We start from the raw sequence: 20814 nt of genomic DNA on the forward strand, positions 1-20814 counted from the left end.
CAAATTTCTCCCTCCTACAAGAATAAATCCGACAGTGAATTCCTTGATTAACTAGTAACAAAGTATTCATAAATGGGAAAGAGGAGAAAAAATTGGAACAGGAAATCAGTCTCTGACCTTGCCTATCAGGAGAGGTCAAGTAACCATTACGGGGTGGCTAAAGCATAGTGCCACCCTACAGCCAAAGGTTAACCTCACCAAAGAAACTTTTACTAAAGAAACTTCTACTACTTTTTGAGCATTACAGGGTTATTAGTGCTGTCTTCTGGCAGATTTTCTCTGCAGACCCCATCTCAAATCAAGTAGTAGCTATCAAATTCAACTAGTGAGTTCGCAAATATACCCACATACCCCTCTCTGCATTCATGTGATATTATGTTTTCACTATGCATTGTTTTATCTATCAGTTGTCTTTAATTCTCTTATTCCAGAGACAGTTTTCTTCACAAAGACTTGAATTTTCCATAGGTGCATCTTTAGATATAGATATACAAAGAGCTGTTGAATGAGTCACAGGATACTTGTTTTTCCCCCTCATTCAGTAAATGAAGGGGGAAAAGTTTCTTGCAGTCCTCAAAAAAAAAAAAAAAAAAAAAAAAAAAAAAAAAAAAATATGCAGCACTGATGCTCAAATGGACAGTATTCCCAAGCACTAAAACCTTCAGAGTGAAGTGTGAAGGTCATTAATAATAAAGAAAGCCATTCAGTGAGTGCTTCAGAAGACAATGAAGAACAGGTGCTGGAATTCCAAGTCTGTACCATTGATTTTCTCAGGGGAAGGAAGGAGCACTGTTCTTTCAGCGGCTGGAAGGAATCCTTTTAAGCAGGCAATCCACCATCTCAATGAATTAAGTAAAGGCACATATCGGCCTTAAGTAAATAAATAAGTTAGCTCAGAGGTCCAGATTTCCTTACAAGAACCGAATCTGAAATCTGGGCTTTGCTCATAGCTCCCATACAACATGCATTCTAGTACTTTAAACCTAGCCAAACCCTCTTGCTAGTAGGCTCTTTTGTGAATGGTATGGATGCAGCTAGAACCCTGCCTGAATAACTTACCTGAAAAGCTGCTCTGTTTAGCAGCCCAGCTGTTAACTAGAAGGAAGCCGGATCTCTGTTCCCAGCTGGACCTTGGACAGCAAGTCTGATCAACACTGCCTGCCTCAGATAACTGTAGCGATGTTACTTGCTAGTGCTACAGATGCATAAATGTTAAAGACCTGTAGTAATCCTTAACTGCTCTGCATGCTCATAGGAAGGGAACAAACAGGAAGAAAGGGACATTGAAAACTGCTCCAGCCTCGTCTGACACAGGGCCTCTGTTTCAGAGTCCTTTCTACTGGAAGGGTTTCATTGGCCCTGCTTGAAGACTAGTCTAGACTGACCTCATCACCTAGATAGATTCTCTAAAAGTTAAGTGGTTGAAGCTCCACTCCCACCAGGCTATTGCAGTCCTGTTTGTTCAACACAAAATAGGCCTCTGTGCAAGTGTAACTCTTGAAAGGGTTCTTTCACGATTATCTGGTCAATTCCAGGGCTTGCTGCACCTCCAACCCCTTCTCTGCCTCTCTGTGTGACACCCCTCCAAGGTACCAGGCCTTGTGTCTACCTCCCTGGGGTGAAGTCACATGATTCTCTCACTCTAGACCAGATCCTGGACTATGGCACCCTGTATACCAACAGTGATTTCTAAGCAGGTCAGACAGGGTTAGATATAGCAACCGAAGCGAAGAATTGCAGGTAAGCAGGGTAATTACAGAGACCAGACAGCCTTCTCCAAATATTTACCACGATTGGAACAAAGCATAAAATAAGAGAGAGAATTTTAAAGTCTATCGTATTCAGAGGCTTGTCATCCCTTAGCAGAGACCCTAGGCAGTTCCCTCTTTACGCAAAACCCCTGACCTCTGGAGTCAGGGTTTGTGAGAACAGCTTCTCATCAGACCTCTCAACAATTATTGTCCCCTCCCTTGAGAATGACACTTATTCCCTCACCACCCCTCCTCCAGATCTTTGTCTCAGGTTCCTCAATTTTTGTTTTTGGTTTTCTTGTGTTTATAAGCTGGGATCCTTCCCCCTACATATACCAGTTTGTCCAGCTCCATAAGGAGTTGGAGATGGGTTATCCACATGAATGCTTCTAGCATCATCCCTTAAGCGTCAGTCATGGAGTTCAGTTCCAGAGGGGTAGCCATGTTAGTCTGTATACAGCAAAAACAACAAGAGTTCTGTGGCACTTTAAAGACTAACATGGAGTTGCTATAAGGCCTTTGTTCTTTTTTCTGTCTTGTGCAGGCAGCTTATGTTGGCTTCCTCCAATACACATAGCAAAACATACCAATATTTAACTTCAACTTTGTTTATATAACCAAACCCCTTAATATTAATGAATCATGTAACTCGCATCCATCACACATCCAGAGATCTGAACTTTGTGGAGGGTGCCTAATCCATGGTTAGAAGATGGGCCAGAAAAAAAAGCTAAAGCAAAGCAACCATTTTGGGAAATCAGCTGGACAAACTGAGGGAGAGGTGTCAGTACTATATTAGAGATTGTGACCAAATCCAGCAAGAGTGAGAGCAAGGTAATCTGAATTCAGGAGTCTGAGGAAGAGAGCTCAGACTAAGTCCAGAGGCTAGTGTGTTCAGGAGAACAGTACTCTGGGTTAGCAAACTTTTAGAAGTGAATTTATGGGGTTTGCACATTTTGTATTATTGATGTTCAAGTTTTTGTTCAATCTTCATTTCCACTGAAGGAGGAAATACCCAGACAAAAGTTTAAAACTGAGTTAAAACACACAATATATCAGTAATGAAGGTAAAATGCATTACAAGCTTCCATGGTGAACTACAGCAGGACTCTTCTTGCAAACCACAGCGTGCAGCAGCCTTTGTAAACATGTATTTTCAATACACTTTTCCCTATCTAGCTAACCTGGCCTCTCATGCAACAGAATGCAGGATCTGTAGACATTTTCCCCCTAAGCAGCTCTTACTGAACCAAATATGACTGAGGGAGATCATATGATACACAGGGATACTGTACTACAAGTTCAATTTTATATTGCTTCATTTTTAGACTACTGCAGAATATTGCAGTGAAAATTTAGTTACTAGGGCTGTCAAGCAATGAAAAAAATTAATCACTCTTAACTGTGCTGATAAACAGTGCGATTAAACTCCTGTTAAACTCCTTTTACTGAGCTAGGTAGGCTCCACTCAGCTGAGCAAGCCCTTGTTTGCAAGGACGGGTGGCTTTTACCTTAGGGATTTGGCATGCGGCAGTGAAGGAGAGGCCGGTGCAGGGAGGCTGAGTTCGCCAGACCCTATTCTCTATGGGATACCTCCCTTCCACCCCCAAGCAAGGGACTGACCAGGGCAAGACCCTGGGGGAGAAGGACAGTCCCCGGAGGAAGGGATTGGTCAGGAGCAATGTGGCACAGTGCAGAGGTGAGGTTGGTCCCCAGAATGAGGGGCTGGCCGGGGGCAATGAAGTATGGCAGTGCCAGGATCCCTACATTTCTGCCAGGACCAGGATGGGAGCCCCTTCCACTTCCTCTTCTCCCTGCCTTCCACTGGCAGATTGGGTTACTGCACCTGACCAGGCGCAGTAAGGTCCCTCCACAGCCCCTGCCTCCTCCCTCCCTGCCCAGAGGTATGCAAATAACGCCATTAAAAAACTAACATGTTAATCTTGTTCAGTGAATTGCAGGCATTAACTGCAATTAATTGACAGCCCTAATAATTACATTATAGAACTTGTGGGGAAGGGGGTGTGAAGAAGCAAGAGGTTTCAGCAATAGGTCATGGCACCCAAATTGAAGAAGTGAAAAGCAGTTTATTGCAAACCCAAACATGAAATGGAGTTTTAAAAAAAAAAGTGATCGGCATGACAGTGTTAATGTTGACATCAACATTTTGTACTAGATTGCAACAGGAACACCTCACTAAAATGAATGGGCAAGCAAGAGCTTGGGGTTACGGTGTTTCATCTGTGGAGACTCATGGACTACAAACTGTTAAGCCCAGGGCCTTCTCCACCTCTGTAATGGGAAGCATTTTATCCCTTCTTGTTCTCCACAGACAAACCATTTCTGTTCAAGCTTTCAGAAGTCTCACAGTAGCACAAAGAGCATGCATGGAAAATTTCAACCAGTTATAGTCAATTGAGAACAGAAGTTATAATGAAAACCATTATGAAATCTTTAAGTTTTAGCAGGAGCTGCAGCTCCTGCTAAAATAAGTTTGAAGTATGTGCATGTATTCTGTTATATTGAAAAAGTAAAAATCTTTCACCTTTTCACAAACATTAAATTTTCAATTTCAAAACACGGCTGTTTGGGTTGTACAAAATTGTTTGCTGGGGTAAAAAAAAAAAAAAAAGGATGGTGGGCACTATCAGTCAAAGGAGATCAGGAACGCTGGAATGTACTCTCTTGGCAATACTTCAGAGACAAACATTAAAGCAGAGCTGTGACAGAGGTTTGTTATACAAAAGTCTCCTTCAGGACACTAATTGTGGAGCCTGAATGCTTCCAGATGCTTACAAGGCTCTAGCCAGCAGTATTCCAAAATCCAAATTACTAAATGATAAACTACCCAATACTATAGCACTCAGGTTCCTGGCATAGAATTAGTTGGAAACTGCATTACGTTTCAAATAATAAGGTTGCCAATAAAGAGGTACTATCCAAACAATCTGCAACCAAATACATTCAGAGTTCATTATATCATTATCCCATGGTGGGAGAGTTTATATTCTGACAGTGCACTTCTTGTCAGTGACAGAAAATACTAATTTAATACCATAGGGTTAAGGAAAAAAAAAAAACCCAAAATATGAAGTTTACAGAATCCTCCTCTTCACTGTCTGTAGTCCTCAAGTATATAAAGCTGAGACTGTGCAACTTTTTACCCTTTTGGCAATATCTAAACTGCAGACTCTTACAAATTTCCACTGGTTCTGGTGGGAGCCCAAATGCAGGCTTCTGTGGCCAAGCTTTTATCAAAAGCCACATCAGAATTCACATTCAACAGGTTTAATTAATATGGCTGTAAAAATGCTAGAACCCAGTCCTGTGAGCTAGTGCAAATATTTTTGTAAGATTCCCTACCATAGATGTAGCCAGAGACCAAGAAACGATTTAAGATTTTAGCATGTATTATTAGTAACCGAACTCCTTAAAAAAGTGTCAACTGGTTTGTACATTCTAACACAAAGGGCAGAAATCAGGCTGCTGCCTCTTGCTGCAATGCACAAGCCAGTTTACACTTTAAATGACATTTTATAAAAAGTGCTAGAAAGAGCCTTAGCTGAATTTGGATATTCATAGTATGCTAAACAAACTGGCTTGGGTAATCAGAAAGTTTTCACTGCCAACTCTTCAATAAGGGGTGTCACAAATGACTGGCCCCTTTAAGAGAAAGTGAGATCCAGTGGAGTCCAACTGGACTTAAGGGAAAGCACCTGGACCTTATGAAGTGGGAGAGGTACAGGCAGGGGTTGGCAGATGTCTGCAGACACTGCAGGGATTAAGGAGGATCCTGCAAGGCCCTGAATCAGCAGAGGGAAAGCCTATGGAGATAGCTAAACTCCAGGAAAGACAGGAGGAAAGCTGGACCCTGCTGAAACTGAGAGGAAGACTGCTGGTTTGAGTTCTGTTTTGAGAGACTCTAGAGGATTAATTGGACCCCAGAAGGGGAATGTTTTGAATATCAGGACTGTGTGGGCTCTAAAGGACCCTAAGGGAAGGGGAAACCTGAGCAGGCCTCAGCAGAGCCATGCTGATCAGAAGTGGGTGCCCTTTGACAAAGTGTGAGATGTTTCTGATTTGTCTTTTTTATATTGATGTAGCGCCTGGAGTTCTATTCTGCTAGTTACTATACAAACAAGTAAGTAAAGTAAATTTATCTGGTCCAGAAGCACACCCTGCCATTTACATTGCCCTGGCAATTGCCTTTTAAGCATAAAACGCTTTCCTGTGGTTAAAGGAAAATAGCCTGTTGATCCATGTACTGCTACGCAGTGGTAGGCCACCTCTCGAAGTAATACTGTAACTTATCCCCTATGTTTTCCCTTCTTCACCCATCTTACACTAGTTTCAATGGTTAATATAACTATATAGCTATCTTTCAGGTTCCCATCATACACATTTGGTTATAGAAGCTCTTCCTTGAGAATTGGCATGATTTTCGCTGATCTTACGAGCTCCAGCCTGAAGGAACTTTAGAAGACTTCATACAGGTTTTCCAACTGCTCAATTTCAAGAGATATTTATGTTCACTTTCAGACATTGTTCAAGTTCTCTGCACCAGCAAGTGGGATCCTCAGCCCAATAACTATTGTAAAGATTTTTTTTTTCTAGTCCCCTTAAACCAGGGGTGGCCAACCCCACGGTTCCTGAGCCGCATGCGGCTCTTTGCAGAGGCAGAGGATAAGAGAAGTGAAATTGACCAGCCAGGGAGGATAAGAAAAGTGAAACTGACCAGGTGCCCCCGAAATTGAGGGATCAGCCCGAATTTATTTTCAGGGGAGAGTAAATGTGGCTCTTTGCGGCCTCTATATCTATTTTTTGACTCCATCTCTGACTAGTTGGCCACCCCTGCCTTAAACCACCACATCAGTAGACTACACTAGCACTTCAAAAATTCTGCCTTGGAGTAGGATTGCCAAAAAGCCTGAAAGTGCCAGAAGACTCATGTACAGTCTTGCCCCCACCAAGCCTACTTGTGCTCTAAGCATGTGAGAGTTATCTGTGCTGCTAGTACAGAACCCCCCAGAAACTGACCATTCCAATGGGAACAGCCAATTCCAAGCATTTCCATCCTTTCTGGAAGCTGATTTGCCATTTTCAAGAAAAGCAGGGAGGACACCTGACAGGACCAGCTCCAACTATCCTCCTCTCAAACATTTTTGCCAATTAGTGAAAGGAAAAAGGAAGAATGATTTATTCTTCCCCTCCACCCCACCCCCAATTTATTGTTTTTCTACTATAGCCTTGAACAGGAATTTCCTGACATTTTTAGGAAAACCAAGTTGGAGGTCTTCGCTGAAGTCACTGATATTTACAACTATACTTCCGGCTCCATGAAGCTTTTCTGAAGCTAACAATAGAAGATTTTAAGACTGATGTGCAAGGACTATTTTACCAGTCAAGCTCTCCCTCAGTAAAGCATTATGTACTAAACATAGGACTAGTTCATATCTTAAAGTGTATTTTCAGCTATTCCTTTGGACAAGCAAAATCAGTTGTGTACATCTGGGTGTGTCATATTTTGTTGGTGTGTAATGATTTACAAATTATACCAAAATAAATGAAGTTATATCATATATATCCCAAACAGGATGATCAAAGTCTATAGAGGTAATTAAATAAGCAAAAAGAAGGTGTATATTGACTATGTTATACTCTAGCTTCAACCAAACAAAAACAGAGGAGCTTAAGATAGAATTTTACAGCAGCCTGCTCAAGTACTAATTGTCCTAACTTAACAGGATTTCCCATGGCAGGCAGTTTCATACCAGTTTATTTCAAAGTTGGAAAGACCCAAATGAGGATGATGCAAGTGTGTGGTTGCCAGGAAATTAAGGATATAATCAGTTTTCACTGCAGAAAGAAGCAAATAGCAGGGTCCCTAAGGATCTATACTAGGATCCAGACTGTTCAACATATTCATAAATGATCTGGAATGAGGGGTGAACAGTGAGGTGGCAAAATTTGCCGAGGATACAAAATTACTCAAGACGGTTAAGTCTAAAGCTGACTGTGAAGAGTTACAAAAAGATCTCATAAAACTGGGTAACAAAATGGCAGCTTAAATTAAATGTTGATAAATGCAGAGTAATGCACATTGGAGAACAATAATCCCAACTATATATACACACACAAAATGATGGGCTCTAAATTAGCTATTACCACTCAAGATGATCTTGGAGTCATCATGGACAGTTCTCTGAAAACACCTGCTCAATGTGCAAAAGCAGCCAAAAAAGGGAACAGAATGTTAGGTACCATTAGGAAAGGGAGAGATAATAAAACAATATCATCATAATGCCACTATATAAATCCATGGTATGCCTGCACCTTGAATACTGTGTGCACTCCTGGTCGCCCCATCTCAAAAAAAGATACATTAGAACAGGAAAAAGTGCAGAGAAGGGCAACAAAAGTTATTATGGATTTAGAACAGCTTCCATATGTGGAGAGATTAAAAAGACAGACTATTCATCTCAGAAAAGAATCAACTAAGGAGGGCTATGATAGAGGTCTATAAAATCATAAATGGTGTGGAGAAAGTGAGTGTTATTTACCCCTTCACATAACACACAAACCAGGGGTCACCCAATAAAATGGAGAGTCAGCAAGTTTAAAAGCATACACAAGGAAGTACTATTTCCCACAAAGCAATCAATCAGTGGAACTCGTTGCCAAGGGATACTGTGAAGGCCAAAAGTGTAAGAGGGTTCAAAAAAAGAATTAGATAAGCATTGATGGACCTAGCCTCCATTAATTTATTAGCTAAGATGCGCAGTGACCCACACTCCAAGTGTCCCTAAACATCTGACTGCCAGAAGCTGGGAGTGGAGGACAGGGGACGGAGAACTCAGTAATTGCCCTGTTCTGTTCACTCCCTCCGAAGCGTTTGGCACTGGCCATTGTTGGAAGACAGGATTCTGAGCTAGATGGACCACTGGTCTGACCCAGTATGGCCGTTCTTAGGATATTACATGCATCATTTATAAAAAGCACTTGACAGAAGTCCTTTTTATTATAGCTACAACATAACATTTTCTATATTTCCATTTAAAGCAAGGTCACTGACAGGGATGTTAAATATAGTAAATGAATGCACCCACTGAAACCAGATACAGTAGTAAGATTCTAAAAAAAGTTAATTAATTTCTTGCATCACAAGTCTTCATCTCTATGTCCAGTTTCAAGCTTCTGTGCCAAAAGGTTAAGGGGAGGGAAAAAAACTACAACATCTTGTACATTTCAAGTGTGATCTACAAAACAGACCTACACCAAGCGCCAGAGACAAAATAAGAGCTTGTCAATACTAGAAAATTACACTGGTGTAACTTAAACCAGCACAAGAGACTGTCAGTTTAAAAATGAAATTATGTATGTGGATACTCTATTTTTATTGTTAACTAAAGTAAGTGGCTGTGTTATTTTAGTTAATCCTGTTCTTAACTGCCTGAAGATAAACTGAAACTAACATGTCAACACAACCTTTTACACTCATTTAACTATAGCTGTTTAAATTCACGCCTCATTATAAGAGCATTACTTTCTCATGTAGACAAGCCAGGGTCTAGTAGATATTTTTGAAGCCTAGCTTCTCCAGTCTGATGTCATCCATTGTCCTAACCCTTGGTTTAATCAAGAACAAACAGCCTCGCCTGTCCTCATCTCAGCAACATTAGGTACTTCTTATGGGTGTCTGAACACTATTGTTTTAACCCAGTGGTCCCCAAACTATTAGCTCACACCCCCGCTTATCCCGTTCCATGCTCCCCTCTTCTCCCCCCATTTCCCCCAGTGGGGCTAGAGTCAGGGCCAGAGGCTGTGGCAGCTGGGGATCGAGTCAGGAACAGCGGCCGGGGGCCAGGGCCACAGCAGCAAGGACTGTAAGCAGGGCGATGGAGGCCTGGAGTGGGGCTCACAGCTGAAATCACAGTGGCATGAAGCCACAGGTTGGGGGTGGGGCTGGAAGCGAGCTCAGGGCAGAGTGGGGTGGAGTGGCGCTCCCTCCGCACCCCCCATAGGGGCGGGGCAGGGCTGGGCCCTGCTGCACCCTTCATCTCCAACATTGTTCCTAAAGGGGCACAACCCACAGTCTGAAGATCTGTTTTAACTCATCTTATTGCTGAAGTGCTTGATGCACTGAACTCTCCCAAGTTGCTCTCAATCCTTCCTTCACTTGAGACCATCTCTGCATAAACATATTCTGTGTGACGTGCAGAGGGTTTCTTTGCCTTTAACCAGAATGGGGCACCAATATCTATATGGCTTGCAGTTAGCCCCCACTCTGTATAAAGGCCACTTGCGCAACTCCATACATATCTGGACATGTCTAAAAAGGTACGACTACGCACTCTACATCCGCTCCAACATCAGGAAGAATCAGACTACAGAGGATTCCACTCCAGTTTACTGATCCTAGTTTCTTCTTTGATAGAAACTACCAGTAGTGAATGAGTCCCACTGCCATGTTATTAAATTTAAATGCCCCTTTTCCAGTATTTTCCTTGTTAGAAGGAATTACCTGCTTTGCCTCCCACATCAGAATCATGCTCATTCAAAATGTCTTCCCCTGCTTCATAACACTGATGATTCCTCCTTCCTCATCTACCCCGATGATTCTGATACAACTCAGATCCTTAAAGTTACCTGCCACCTTTGCCTCCCTCTCCTCCATCCTTCCAAAACACTGGTCAGATCCTTTTCACATTTCCACTACTTTCAATATAACTTTCATTCTAACAACTTATGACCCAAGATACTACATAACATTCTGAGATAAGGGCAAGGTCTAACTTCATAGGGATGGTAAGAAACATGTTCTGAAGAGTAACCATTCACTTTATAATTCAGATGTCAAACTCCACCCTGGGCCCAAAGAAAATATTCACATAACTAAAAAACAACAAAACAAAATGCACACAGCACACCACCACAGAACAGTCACAAAATTCATGAGAAACACTATTTTGAAGACCTTCAACATAATTCTTGTCAGAAGCTACAGATTACCAAAGGCTATGACTGAAGGACAATCAGATATCTGATAAGCAGGCTTCATTCTTAGGGCAATATCCTGAAGAGATATGCAGGAACGGAGAGGCATACCACTGTTTAAGGACTAAAGAATAATCACCTCAGTTTGTGTGTGTGGAAGACATACCCTAAGGGTAGGACAATATTCTGGAGACTGGAGGAGTTCTAAACAAGAAACTTGTTCAAATCAGAAATCCTTTTGGAAGAGTTATCCTCAGCCTGTCTGTACAGTAGCCACCAAGGATACTCTTTCTGGTAACCACTGGGACAGGTCCAAGAGAACCACTGAGAAGTAGGACAGGCATACACACAAGATCAACTATTTACACCAAAGAGAAGGGAGATGCAAGAGTGACTGGCAACCCATTTGATACAAAGCCACAGAACCAGGTAGCTAGCAAGCACTGAAAGGGGACTACGGGCCTTTGAGAGGTCTCCATGATGCTGTGACATAGCAGACCACACTTAAGCATCAGACAAATGAGGTAGACAAATGAGAGCACTTCTGGGGGTGAGGAAATACAGCAGAGACCCTAGAAGAGCAGAGAAAGTGGGAAAAATCCAAAACCAAAGTACAGGTGAGGAAAACGTTAATACCATCAAATAGAAAAAAAAAGTTACTATAAAATGGGAGGCCTGGTCTTCCAAGGCCAAGCGCTTACATTGGATGGAGCGGGAGCCCAAAGTCTGTTCTTACCCAAGGATAAAGCTGAGATACACCAGCTGCCCAGATTCCAAGAAGGCCGCACTCACTGCCAGATAGGATAAGGTGAAAGAAGAGGATTTGACTCCTAGGATCTAGTAGTGATACTTTCACGAACAGGGAAGTCTGAGTATAGAAATCCAGCACTTGAGGAGTTGGAGATAGTTAACATATCTAGCCCTCAAAGCAACTGCTGGGCTATGTTAGCATTTCAGCTACACCCACATTTTCACCAAATGCCACAGAAGAGGCTGTGCAGCTGGTATCAAGGCTGGGAGGAGAAGACAAATTTGTTTATCCTCTGAAGCGGAAGCATGGAATACCAAGGGAAGATCTGTAGTCAAGCAATTTCTTTAAAAGCAAGGGTGAGGGGGAAGAGTGCAGGAGCCTGCCAGTCAACAAATCAGTTCCAGAGACCCCCAACTCCCGCTGCTCCTTTCTTCTGATCTGGGTGTTCCATTCTTAGCTTGGGGGAGGGGGGTCTGCCTCCCAAATTTTGTCCACACTCCTAGCATACTTAGTTATGCTAGCATAACTCTGTAACATAGGCCAGGCCTTAGTTCGAGAACAAAAGCAGCACAGCTTACATCCTTAAAAGCAATCCTCTCTCCAAGTGAAACTGTTAGAATTTCTTGCTCTCTTGAGATCAACCACTATCCCCCCTTCCTAGGCATGCTTTTTACATCAGTTTTTAGAAGATACAAATAGCTTCTCTCTCTATTAACCCATACTGTGTTCTCCATTTTCCAAGAGATGGCCCACCAAGGAACAGAAAAACCTTTCACAATGGTTAGTGGCCCCTTTTCAAAGTCTTAACCTAACTTAGACACAGCCTTTCACACACCACCTTGGCTGGTGTTACCAGTTTTCATCACGCATGTCTGCTCCGCCAAGCAGTTTCTAGTGTCAAACTATTACTTATTAGCAAAGGACCAGATCCTTTGTACAACTTCCTAGAAAGAAGCAAAATAAACTGAGGACAGATGATTATATGTACTACTCCAACTGACATATCTTTATCCCTTACTTCCTGTTACAATACACACTAAGGAGTTTGTTTAAAATGACCAACTTCTCATATACTTCATCTGAATGTATGACAGGAAGTCTGGTTTTTGAAACTGGTCAATTTCACCACAAAAAGAACATTCATCTTGAGCTCACAGTGTAGCCCCTTCTCTCCATAACTATGAATGTATCTTGTGTCTTCTTGGCATGCCTCTGACCTTTGATATCCAGCTGATCTGACCAACCAGGTTTTGGCTCTTCCTCTACACCAGAACTGTACCCCATACATTCTACAGGGTCCAATTCTTGAGCCTTTCCTCTCCACCATTAGCATTTGCTACTGTTTCTGGCAATATTCTAGTAAATACTCACTGCTTGTGTTTTTTGACTCAACCCATTTTGGCTAACAGATTAATACAGAAATACTATTCTTGTGTAAGCAGAGCATCCCTCAAGCAAGGCTCCCTTCTTAACTCAGACCTTTAGTCCACCCCTATGAAACTGCAGTAGCATCTTGATCCAAACTCCTCTCTCCACATTAAAAAAGTAATTGTATAACTATCTTTCTAGAATTATTATGGGGCACCTAAGGTCTTCATAGCAGAGTCCAGTTGTGACTGTCCATACTATGATGGTCATACTTTGTACAAAATGTATTCCTTGCAAGATATCATTTGAAAATTTAATCTGATGAATATTGGTGTCCAGGTAAAATGTGTGCATCACCACTGTATGAGAAGTTATTAGATTCTACTATGTATCATTGTTATACATGTTCTAAAGTTAAGACAAGCAGGTCTAAACCAGTTTTGGAGACAAAGACACACTAGGAACCCCAAACAGGTAACAGTGTGATACCCTGCTTAAGCAGCCATTCTTTAGCAACAGGAAGGTGTAAACAAGAAATTTACATTGCATCTCATGAAAATTTCAAACCTCAGATCCACAATGGAATACACGTCACCATGACTCAGCAAGGATGGTTTTAGCACAAGAAACTGAGTTACAAAGGGAGGAGGAAAACACTTGACTTCATCTCTCCTCCTCCCCACATCTCTCTGCTCAGGACATCAACGCACACCTGAAAAACTCTAAACTAGGGGAGGAGTCCCTGGCTGAAAGGCAATCCAGCCTGAGAACTATTACAACTTGTGTTGAGAGAAAGATACTTGCTTTAAATCCTATTAGTTTGTTAAAATTTAGGAATTGGCTTAAGATTTTATCCTTTTCTTTCTTTTGTAGCCAATTCTGACTTTTATGCCTTATCACCTGTATTCGCTTAAAATCTATCTTTCTGTATTTAATAAATTTAATTTATTGTTTTATCTAATCCAGTGCGTTTGTTCTGAAGTTTAGGAAAACTCCACTTGAGACAAGAAGGCTGGTGCATAATCATTTTCTTTTGTTGAAATGACAAATTACTATGACGCACATTTCTGGGGTCAAGGCTGGGATTAAGAATTTGCAGGTATTGCCCTGTATGTAATTCATGAGTGACTGAGCAAGAATTCATGTATTCAGCTGGGAGTGATTTTACATGTTAGTGGCTGTGAATGAGCAGGACCAGGAGTGGTCGCTATTCATAGCAAAATAGTGTAAAAAAATAAAATAAAAAATAAAATAAAATCATCCCAGGTTAAAGTTAAGTGGACACCATTGTTCAACAGTCCACACTATATCCTGGGGAATGTCACATCAGTATTAGAGTTAATAGTTAAATTAGATTACAGAACGAAGACAAAAAAGCACTTTTTTTGGATGTAGATGAAGCACAGATATAGCAACTACATACAAGTTACATATGATTTCATTTAATAGTTGGGCTTACATAGGGAAGTGTTATTTTTAATTTAGTGCACAATTACACTGTTTCACATCACTGCAACATCTACTTAAACAGGAAAGTGATGGGTTCTGAGCTTTATCCTCATAAGCAGCTCATATCTATATATGCTGTCTGACTACTCACACTGGAGTTTGCTTTCACATTTAAATGGTACTGGGGACAGACCATGTACAAACTAATCATTCAGTTCTCACAAACTTGTCTACAATCAGTTATTATTTCATCCTAATCCTAAGAATCCAATTAATTTTAGTTATAAACTAAAGGTGAGGCATTCCAAGAGTAAGTTTCACTGAACTCTTATTTTTCTTAAGGGTCTTCCTTTCATGAAAAACTTCCATTAAAACAACATTTGTCTTCAGTATAGATAGTTTAGGAACGAATACAAGTAAATAGTGTGAATGAGCCAATAAAATCGAAATATTAGCAATGGCTAGCCTGAAAACAAAACCTCCTCTTTAAGCATTCACATTAAGTGGGTAAACCTCTGTCTCCCAGCTAGGCTACTCAATGTTCACTAGAGAAATGGAAGAGATTGAGTTTAATTCTTCAGAACAAATGTTTACCATACTGAGTCAAATATTCAGGCAGATGTTACCATTTCTTTTAAGACAAAGAACCTAGTTGTAGAGGTTGATGATACTATGACTCAGCAAGCGACTATGCAATTGATTTGCCAAGAGAAGAAATATGGCAAGAAGCCACTCTTACTGTACTGCCACATACCTTCATTCAACATCAACGCTGTTTTAGTTCATCAAGAGGCGTCAATAGCTTTGCAATTTCTAATTCCAGAGGAAGATGGTGATAAGCTAGATGTTTCATTTTCTATTTCCAACCCATTGAGAAGAGAACTTTATCTTATTTGTTTATTTAAAACACAGAATACATACTTTCCTGGCACACTAAGTTGATACAAGATTCCAAAAAAGTTATGCATTCTCACTCCTTTCCAATTATATTATTTAAAGATACGATAACCTCTCATTACCTTCTTTAATGTACAGTTAGCCAAGTTAAAGCAAAGGTATCTGCTCATTCACGCACTGTATTAAATAATTTGCTGAAGTTTCATTTTATAATCTTTCTAGTCAGTTCAAAATTAGCCAGTTGCTTCTGTCCACTGTCAATTAAGGATGTCCAAGGCAAGGCTTTAACTAGATAGCATTAGCTAAACACCCGAGACTGCCATTTGACATTCTAGCTTTAAGTGACCCTAAGAGCTAGTTAATGCTTGCAGCAGTATTTTACTACAAAATGATTTTTCTTTATACTATGGTAGCACTTAATGGATGCTACTTGATATACAATGTAGTTAAGAGTCCCTGGCCCAAACATTCCGTACTCCAACAGGAAAAAATTTGTGCTTAGGTTGTCCAAACCCAATCCAAAAGGTTACACCCACTTCCTCTTCATTTTTTAAACAAATGTAGTCAGCGATTAAATCTGTCTAAATCAGCAATCATATTAATTTCCCATACAGGAGAACTTAATGGCCAATACTTACATAGATGAGTCCAGAGTAGTATCGATCCTTCAAATTATGCAATACAGAGGCTTCATTTAAGCAAGTTAATTCCGCCATGTCTTCCACTTTAGAGAATTTGGGAGGATTCATCTTCTGAATATCATCTTTGTTGACCATCGCTTTCTTTCCATTCTCTGCCAGTTCAACCAACACTTCATCTCCTTTTTCCTCCTTGATGCTGGCTGCCTCAAAACCATGGCGCTCTGAAGGAATCCACACCAGTTTTTTAGCAGTCCAGTCAGCCTGGGTGGCAGGGTTGTAGATTACAGCCCTATCCACAAAGAGATACCTCTCTGGATCTTCCTGTCCAGACCTCTGCGCCATTGTAAATAGAGGCGTCCACTAGCGTCCACCTTGTTAGATGCAGAAAAGGTATGTCAGTCACTAGTAAACAGTTTGTGATCATTTCACAGTTAAACCATTTAACATATAAAAAGTGGATATAAAAAATGGCCAATCAGCATTTTATATTAAGTTGGATACCTACTAGAGATACTACCTCTAGAAAGAATCCAGGTGCCTCTTATCAAGTAGGTAGTTTAAAGAAGATCATCCCATCTAAAAGGTACTGCTGTATACAAGTTAAAACCCATACAACTATAAAGTAGTAGGGGACACTCATTTATTTAGGATGGGAATAGTGCTGAGATCTCTTTCTACTGTACATACCAAGACTGAAAAGCAAAGATGATAATATTAATACCTAGCTCTTGTATAATGCTTTTCATCAGTAGATCTGAAAACACTTTACATTCTTTAGTGTATTTGTCTTCACAACACCTCTATAATGTAGATGGTTATGCAAAAATAAGAGTATAAAGAAAACACCAGATTTAATACAGGTTTGCCGGGAAGTACTGTAATGAGTCCTGAAATAGTAGTCAAAGGTAAGCACCACTTTATTTGTTCTGTGCAGCACATAGCTGGTTCTCATTAAATAATCCAAACAAAACTGCAAAGCAGTGAGATCAGATAAGTCAGACTAAAAACACTGATTACAAAGAGGATTGTCCTTGAGAGATAAGAACTTTTTGTGTTTTGGGTTTTTACACATCATATAATCACTGCTTCTTTTCTTTCTGAAAGAAGATCAGGTTTATTATGGTTTTACTTTCCATCAATTCTAGTTGTAAGTGTAATGTTTTATATGTTTCCCATACACCAGTTTTACGAAACAAGGTGCTTAAGAAATTGATTCCAATCTTATTACATTTTATACTTAATTCTCATACAACTGAGAGATGACAAGATACCAAAAGGTCTCAAATATTTCACTTGTACCCACCTTTCATCAATTAGATGAGTAAACATGCCACAAGGAGAGTTGCATCTATTTGATTAAGAACTCCCAAAATGTACAGTTCGTTATCTGTAACTACTCGAGACCAGGGAAGTTGGACCTAAGGGCTTTTCCCTATCCTTTTAAAAAAGAAGAGAAATCTAAATTCTCACTACATATTAAGAATTCGGGTCAGTATATAACTTGTTTTATTCATCAGAGTGGTTTTATAGTAAATTTAGAACTCTATTCAAGCATCCATTGAGAAATCTGTAGTTTGGCAATCTAAAAGTTTGCAAAATCATGTGTTTGAGGCTAACTACGCATTCACAATTTTTGATACTACAATATGCTTTGAGAGGGAAGTCTTGCAACTCAGACACCCTCAAGTGGGAATTCAATTAAGTATTTAAGTACAATACTAATGTCTACATCTACAGCATGTCAGTTTGATAAATTGCTCAACATAACTAATGCAAAGCAAGCATGAGGTCATTCAATCCACCAGAGGGCTGTGAAGCAGTCTGCTTCATTTACTACAGAATGGCTTAATTCTGCATCATCAGATCAAGAATGGACTACAGCAATAACAGCTAAATTTATTGGAAGAAGCTTCTTCTGGGAGAAAAATCCATGGAAAAGGAATAAAGAGTTAGAGGTGACCCCAAATGACTGCAGGAGCTCCATCTGATTTTTTACCTCAACTAGGAATAACAAGTTACTAAACCAGTCAGACTGCTAGGCAGAACCTTCTGCCCAAATCCAAAAAGCTAGTCATCTTTGAAATTCTAGATTATGACTTGATGCTGCAGATATCTTCATACTACAAAGCCTAGCTTCCCTCCAGTGTGAGGCAATCGCTCTCATGGTCAAGAAGTTTTAACTAGAAGTCTGACTTGCAAATTGCCTTCCATAAAAATTTATCATTTATCATCTGAACTAGTCCCAGTTTCCCATGTTTGTTTTTAGTGAAAATTTAAGTGGTTTTGGTACTCTATTACCTAATCAAATTAATCTAAATAACAAAGACTGTTCATTAGTAAAATTAAGGGCTAGAAATTGAAACATTAGATTTACTCCCAAAGAGTACATGAACTAGTTCATATCAAGATTAATTTTATTAATCTAATATTAATATTAAGGGAGTACATTAATGAACTTTTCATTTTCTGTCCTCAATGCACAGAAGTGACCCAGTTATTCAGGACAATGCCAGGTTGTCACAACAAGGACACCCCTACAAAAGCCAAATGTATGGTGCTTTGCCTTAATGAAGGCTTTTCACAAGACAGTATTATTTAGGGGGAAGATACATTAAAATCCACATTCATAATTATACCATTTCACCATGTAGAACTCCAGCTCTCACAGTGAAGATACTAGTATAAAACTCCACACATTACAGTTCTAAGCAAAAAGTTAATAAAATAAGAGAGCTTTTCAAAAAGAGGTGGGGAGTGGCATCATGCAGTGCAACCTTGGCATTTCCAAAGGCAGGAGCGGGTAAGAAACCCATCATTCACCACTGAGAGGTACATTACAGACAGGTACATTATTTTTCATAAATATAATGGCTAAAGCCAGCAAGAGTCAATTTCACTGTCCAAGCGACTTTTCTGATGTAAGCTTAATAAAACAATGGCTGCAGGACGAAGTGATTGGGCTGCAGACTGCCGTTTTTAAACTAGCCCTGACACTGAAGGACAAAAGATCAAGCTCTAGACGTGTCCCATTTTCTTTGGGGTTGCGGACAAAACACTCCACCCACCCTACACTGCATCTTGCCAATCCCCGGTGCTGGGATCCCATTTAAGAGCACTGAGGCACACTGGCCGCTTCCCCTCCCCATTCACATTCCCCCAAAGGAGGGAGGAACAGGAGCTAAGACACGCTCAGACTCACTGGTGCATCACAAAGCTCGCATCTCCCCCACCCGCAGGCCGGCTCCCCCACCCCTCAGCGACACACGGGGGCCCAGCCCGCCGTGCACAGCGGCCCCCCCCCCCGTGCCCCTGGCAGGCAGCAAGCCCCTCAGTCGAGGCTGCAGACGGGCGATGGAGAAAATGGCCACCTTTGTGTGATCGATAGACAGGAGCCCGGGCGGAGGGGGCTCCGGAGGGGGCGAACAGACACGCACCGGGGGCCGGCCCTGGAGCGGGGCTGCGGAAGGCGCAGGCTGTAACCGCGGCAGCGCCCCCCGGCCAGAGACGAGTGGGCAGGGTGGGTCTTTGTCTCGTGGGCCGCCGCCCCTCCGCGTCCCTCGCCCCGCCGCCGCCCCCTCCTCGCAGCGCAGCGAGCCCGGCCCGCCCGGGCTCAGTCAGTCCGTCAGTCAGTCACACGCCCACCCCGCCGGCGGGAACGCGCTGCGGGACCCGCAGCTCGGGGGCCCCACGGAGCCAGGGGCTGCGCTGCACCGCACGCCCCCAGACCGCGCGTAGCTCGGGGGCTGCACCCCGCCTCCCACACGGGGGGACCCAGCGACACCCCCCGGGGCCGCTCCCGCCAAGCCCCGCCGCTGAGGCGATCCCGCGGACGGACGGACCCCGCGAGGCAGAGACCCTCACCTACGAGCGCCCCGTGCCCCGGACGGAGCTGGCGCCTCCAGAGTCCAGTCCAATCCCGCCCGCCTCGGCTCCTCGGCAGCAGAGCAGAGGAGAGCACTCGCTCCGCGCCGCCCCCTCCTCTGGGCTCCTTTAGCGCCACCGCGCGACCCCCCTCCCGCGAGGCCCCCGCCCCCAACAGCTCCCGCCCACCCGCTTTACAGCATCACCCATTGGCTGATGCTCATGTCCATCAAACCCATCGCGCACGGCCAATGGCTCGCCTCGCAACCCATCTCCTGCCAGGGCCATAGCAACCTCCACAAGCTACCATCCAGAGCCCGCCTCCTCCCTTGCCCCGCCCAACAGTTCTCGTTGGCTACGTCTACCTGCCTATCAAAGCAAAACTATACACACCTTGGATTTGGAGGGCTTCGCTGTTGTCACGCGCTGGCCGCGGAGAGATCCCGCCCAGGCCGCGCCAGCAGGGTAGTGTGCGCTCATGCGCTGGCGCCTGGTGGTCCCCAGGTTAAAGCTTGAGAGCAGCGTGGGGTGGCACGTGAGAGGAGCTGCAATGCCTGGGGCTGGGGTTGCTCCTGCTGGCTGGGGCTGCGGCTAGGGGCTGAGCAGTGTCTGTCTGTCTGTCTGCCTGGGGACATGGCGCTGCCCCCTGCAGTGAATTGGCGCTGCATGCAACGCTCCCACCCCCATCCACTGCAGGAAACTGCATTCAACAATGTTCTCTATCCCCATCCCCATCCCCGCCGGTCACTCACTGCGGGGAATTGCATGCCACGCCCCATATCCCCGCCCCCTGCAGGGTACGGCATGCAACGCCCCCGTCCCCGCCCCCTGCAGGGAACTACATGGAACACCCACTGCAGGGAACCACATGCAACACCCCATATGCCCTCCCCCTTCAGCTACCTGAATGCTGCTCCTCCCCATCTCCCCCCTCCTGCAGAGAACTGCATGCAACACCCTCGTCCAGCCACACCCCCTGCAGGAAACTGAATGCAGCGCCTTCTTGTATTCTCCCACCCCCACACTGCATAGAACTGCATACATGCAACCAGCACTAATACATTCACATGCACATCCAGCATGGTAAGTGAGCACAATGTCC

General features: G+C 42.8%; 1 protein-coding gene across 4 annotated transcripts in view; it reads right to left on the minus strand.

Annotated features, from left to right (window-relative positions):
- MYH10 (myosin heavy chain 10) overlaps positions 1–19841 on the minus strand; it is a 144076-nt gene extending 124235 nt beyond the window's left edge. For all 4 annotated transcript variants that reach the window (XM_067547761.1, XM_067547760.1, XM_067547759.1 and 1 more), the window contains exons 1-2: positions 19713–19841; positions 15849–16222 (exon numbers count right to left, since the gene is read on the minus strand). In XM_067547761.1, coding sequence (XP_067403862.1) covers positions 15849–16193 — 345 coding nt within the window. In that variant the 5' untranslated portion in view covers positions 16194–16222; positions 19713–19841. The remainder of the gene's footprint in view (positions 1–15848; positions 16223–19712) is intronic.
- Positions 19842–20814: the final 973 nt, after the last annotated feature.

The sequence above is a fragment of the Emydura macquarii genome, unplaced genomic scaffold, assembly GCF_026122565.2.
Source record: "Emydura macquarii macquarii isolate MOO-44397 ecotype Brisbane River unplaced genomic scaffold, CSIRO-AGI_Emac_v2 contig_1230, whole genome shotgun sequence".
Lineage (NCBI taxonomy): Eukaryota > Metazoa > Chordata > Testudines > Chelidae > Emydura > Emydura macquarii.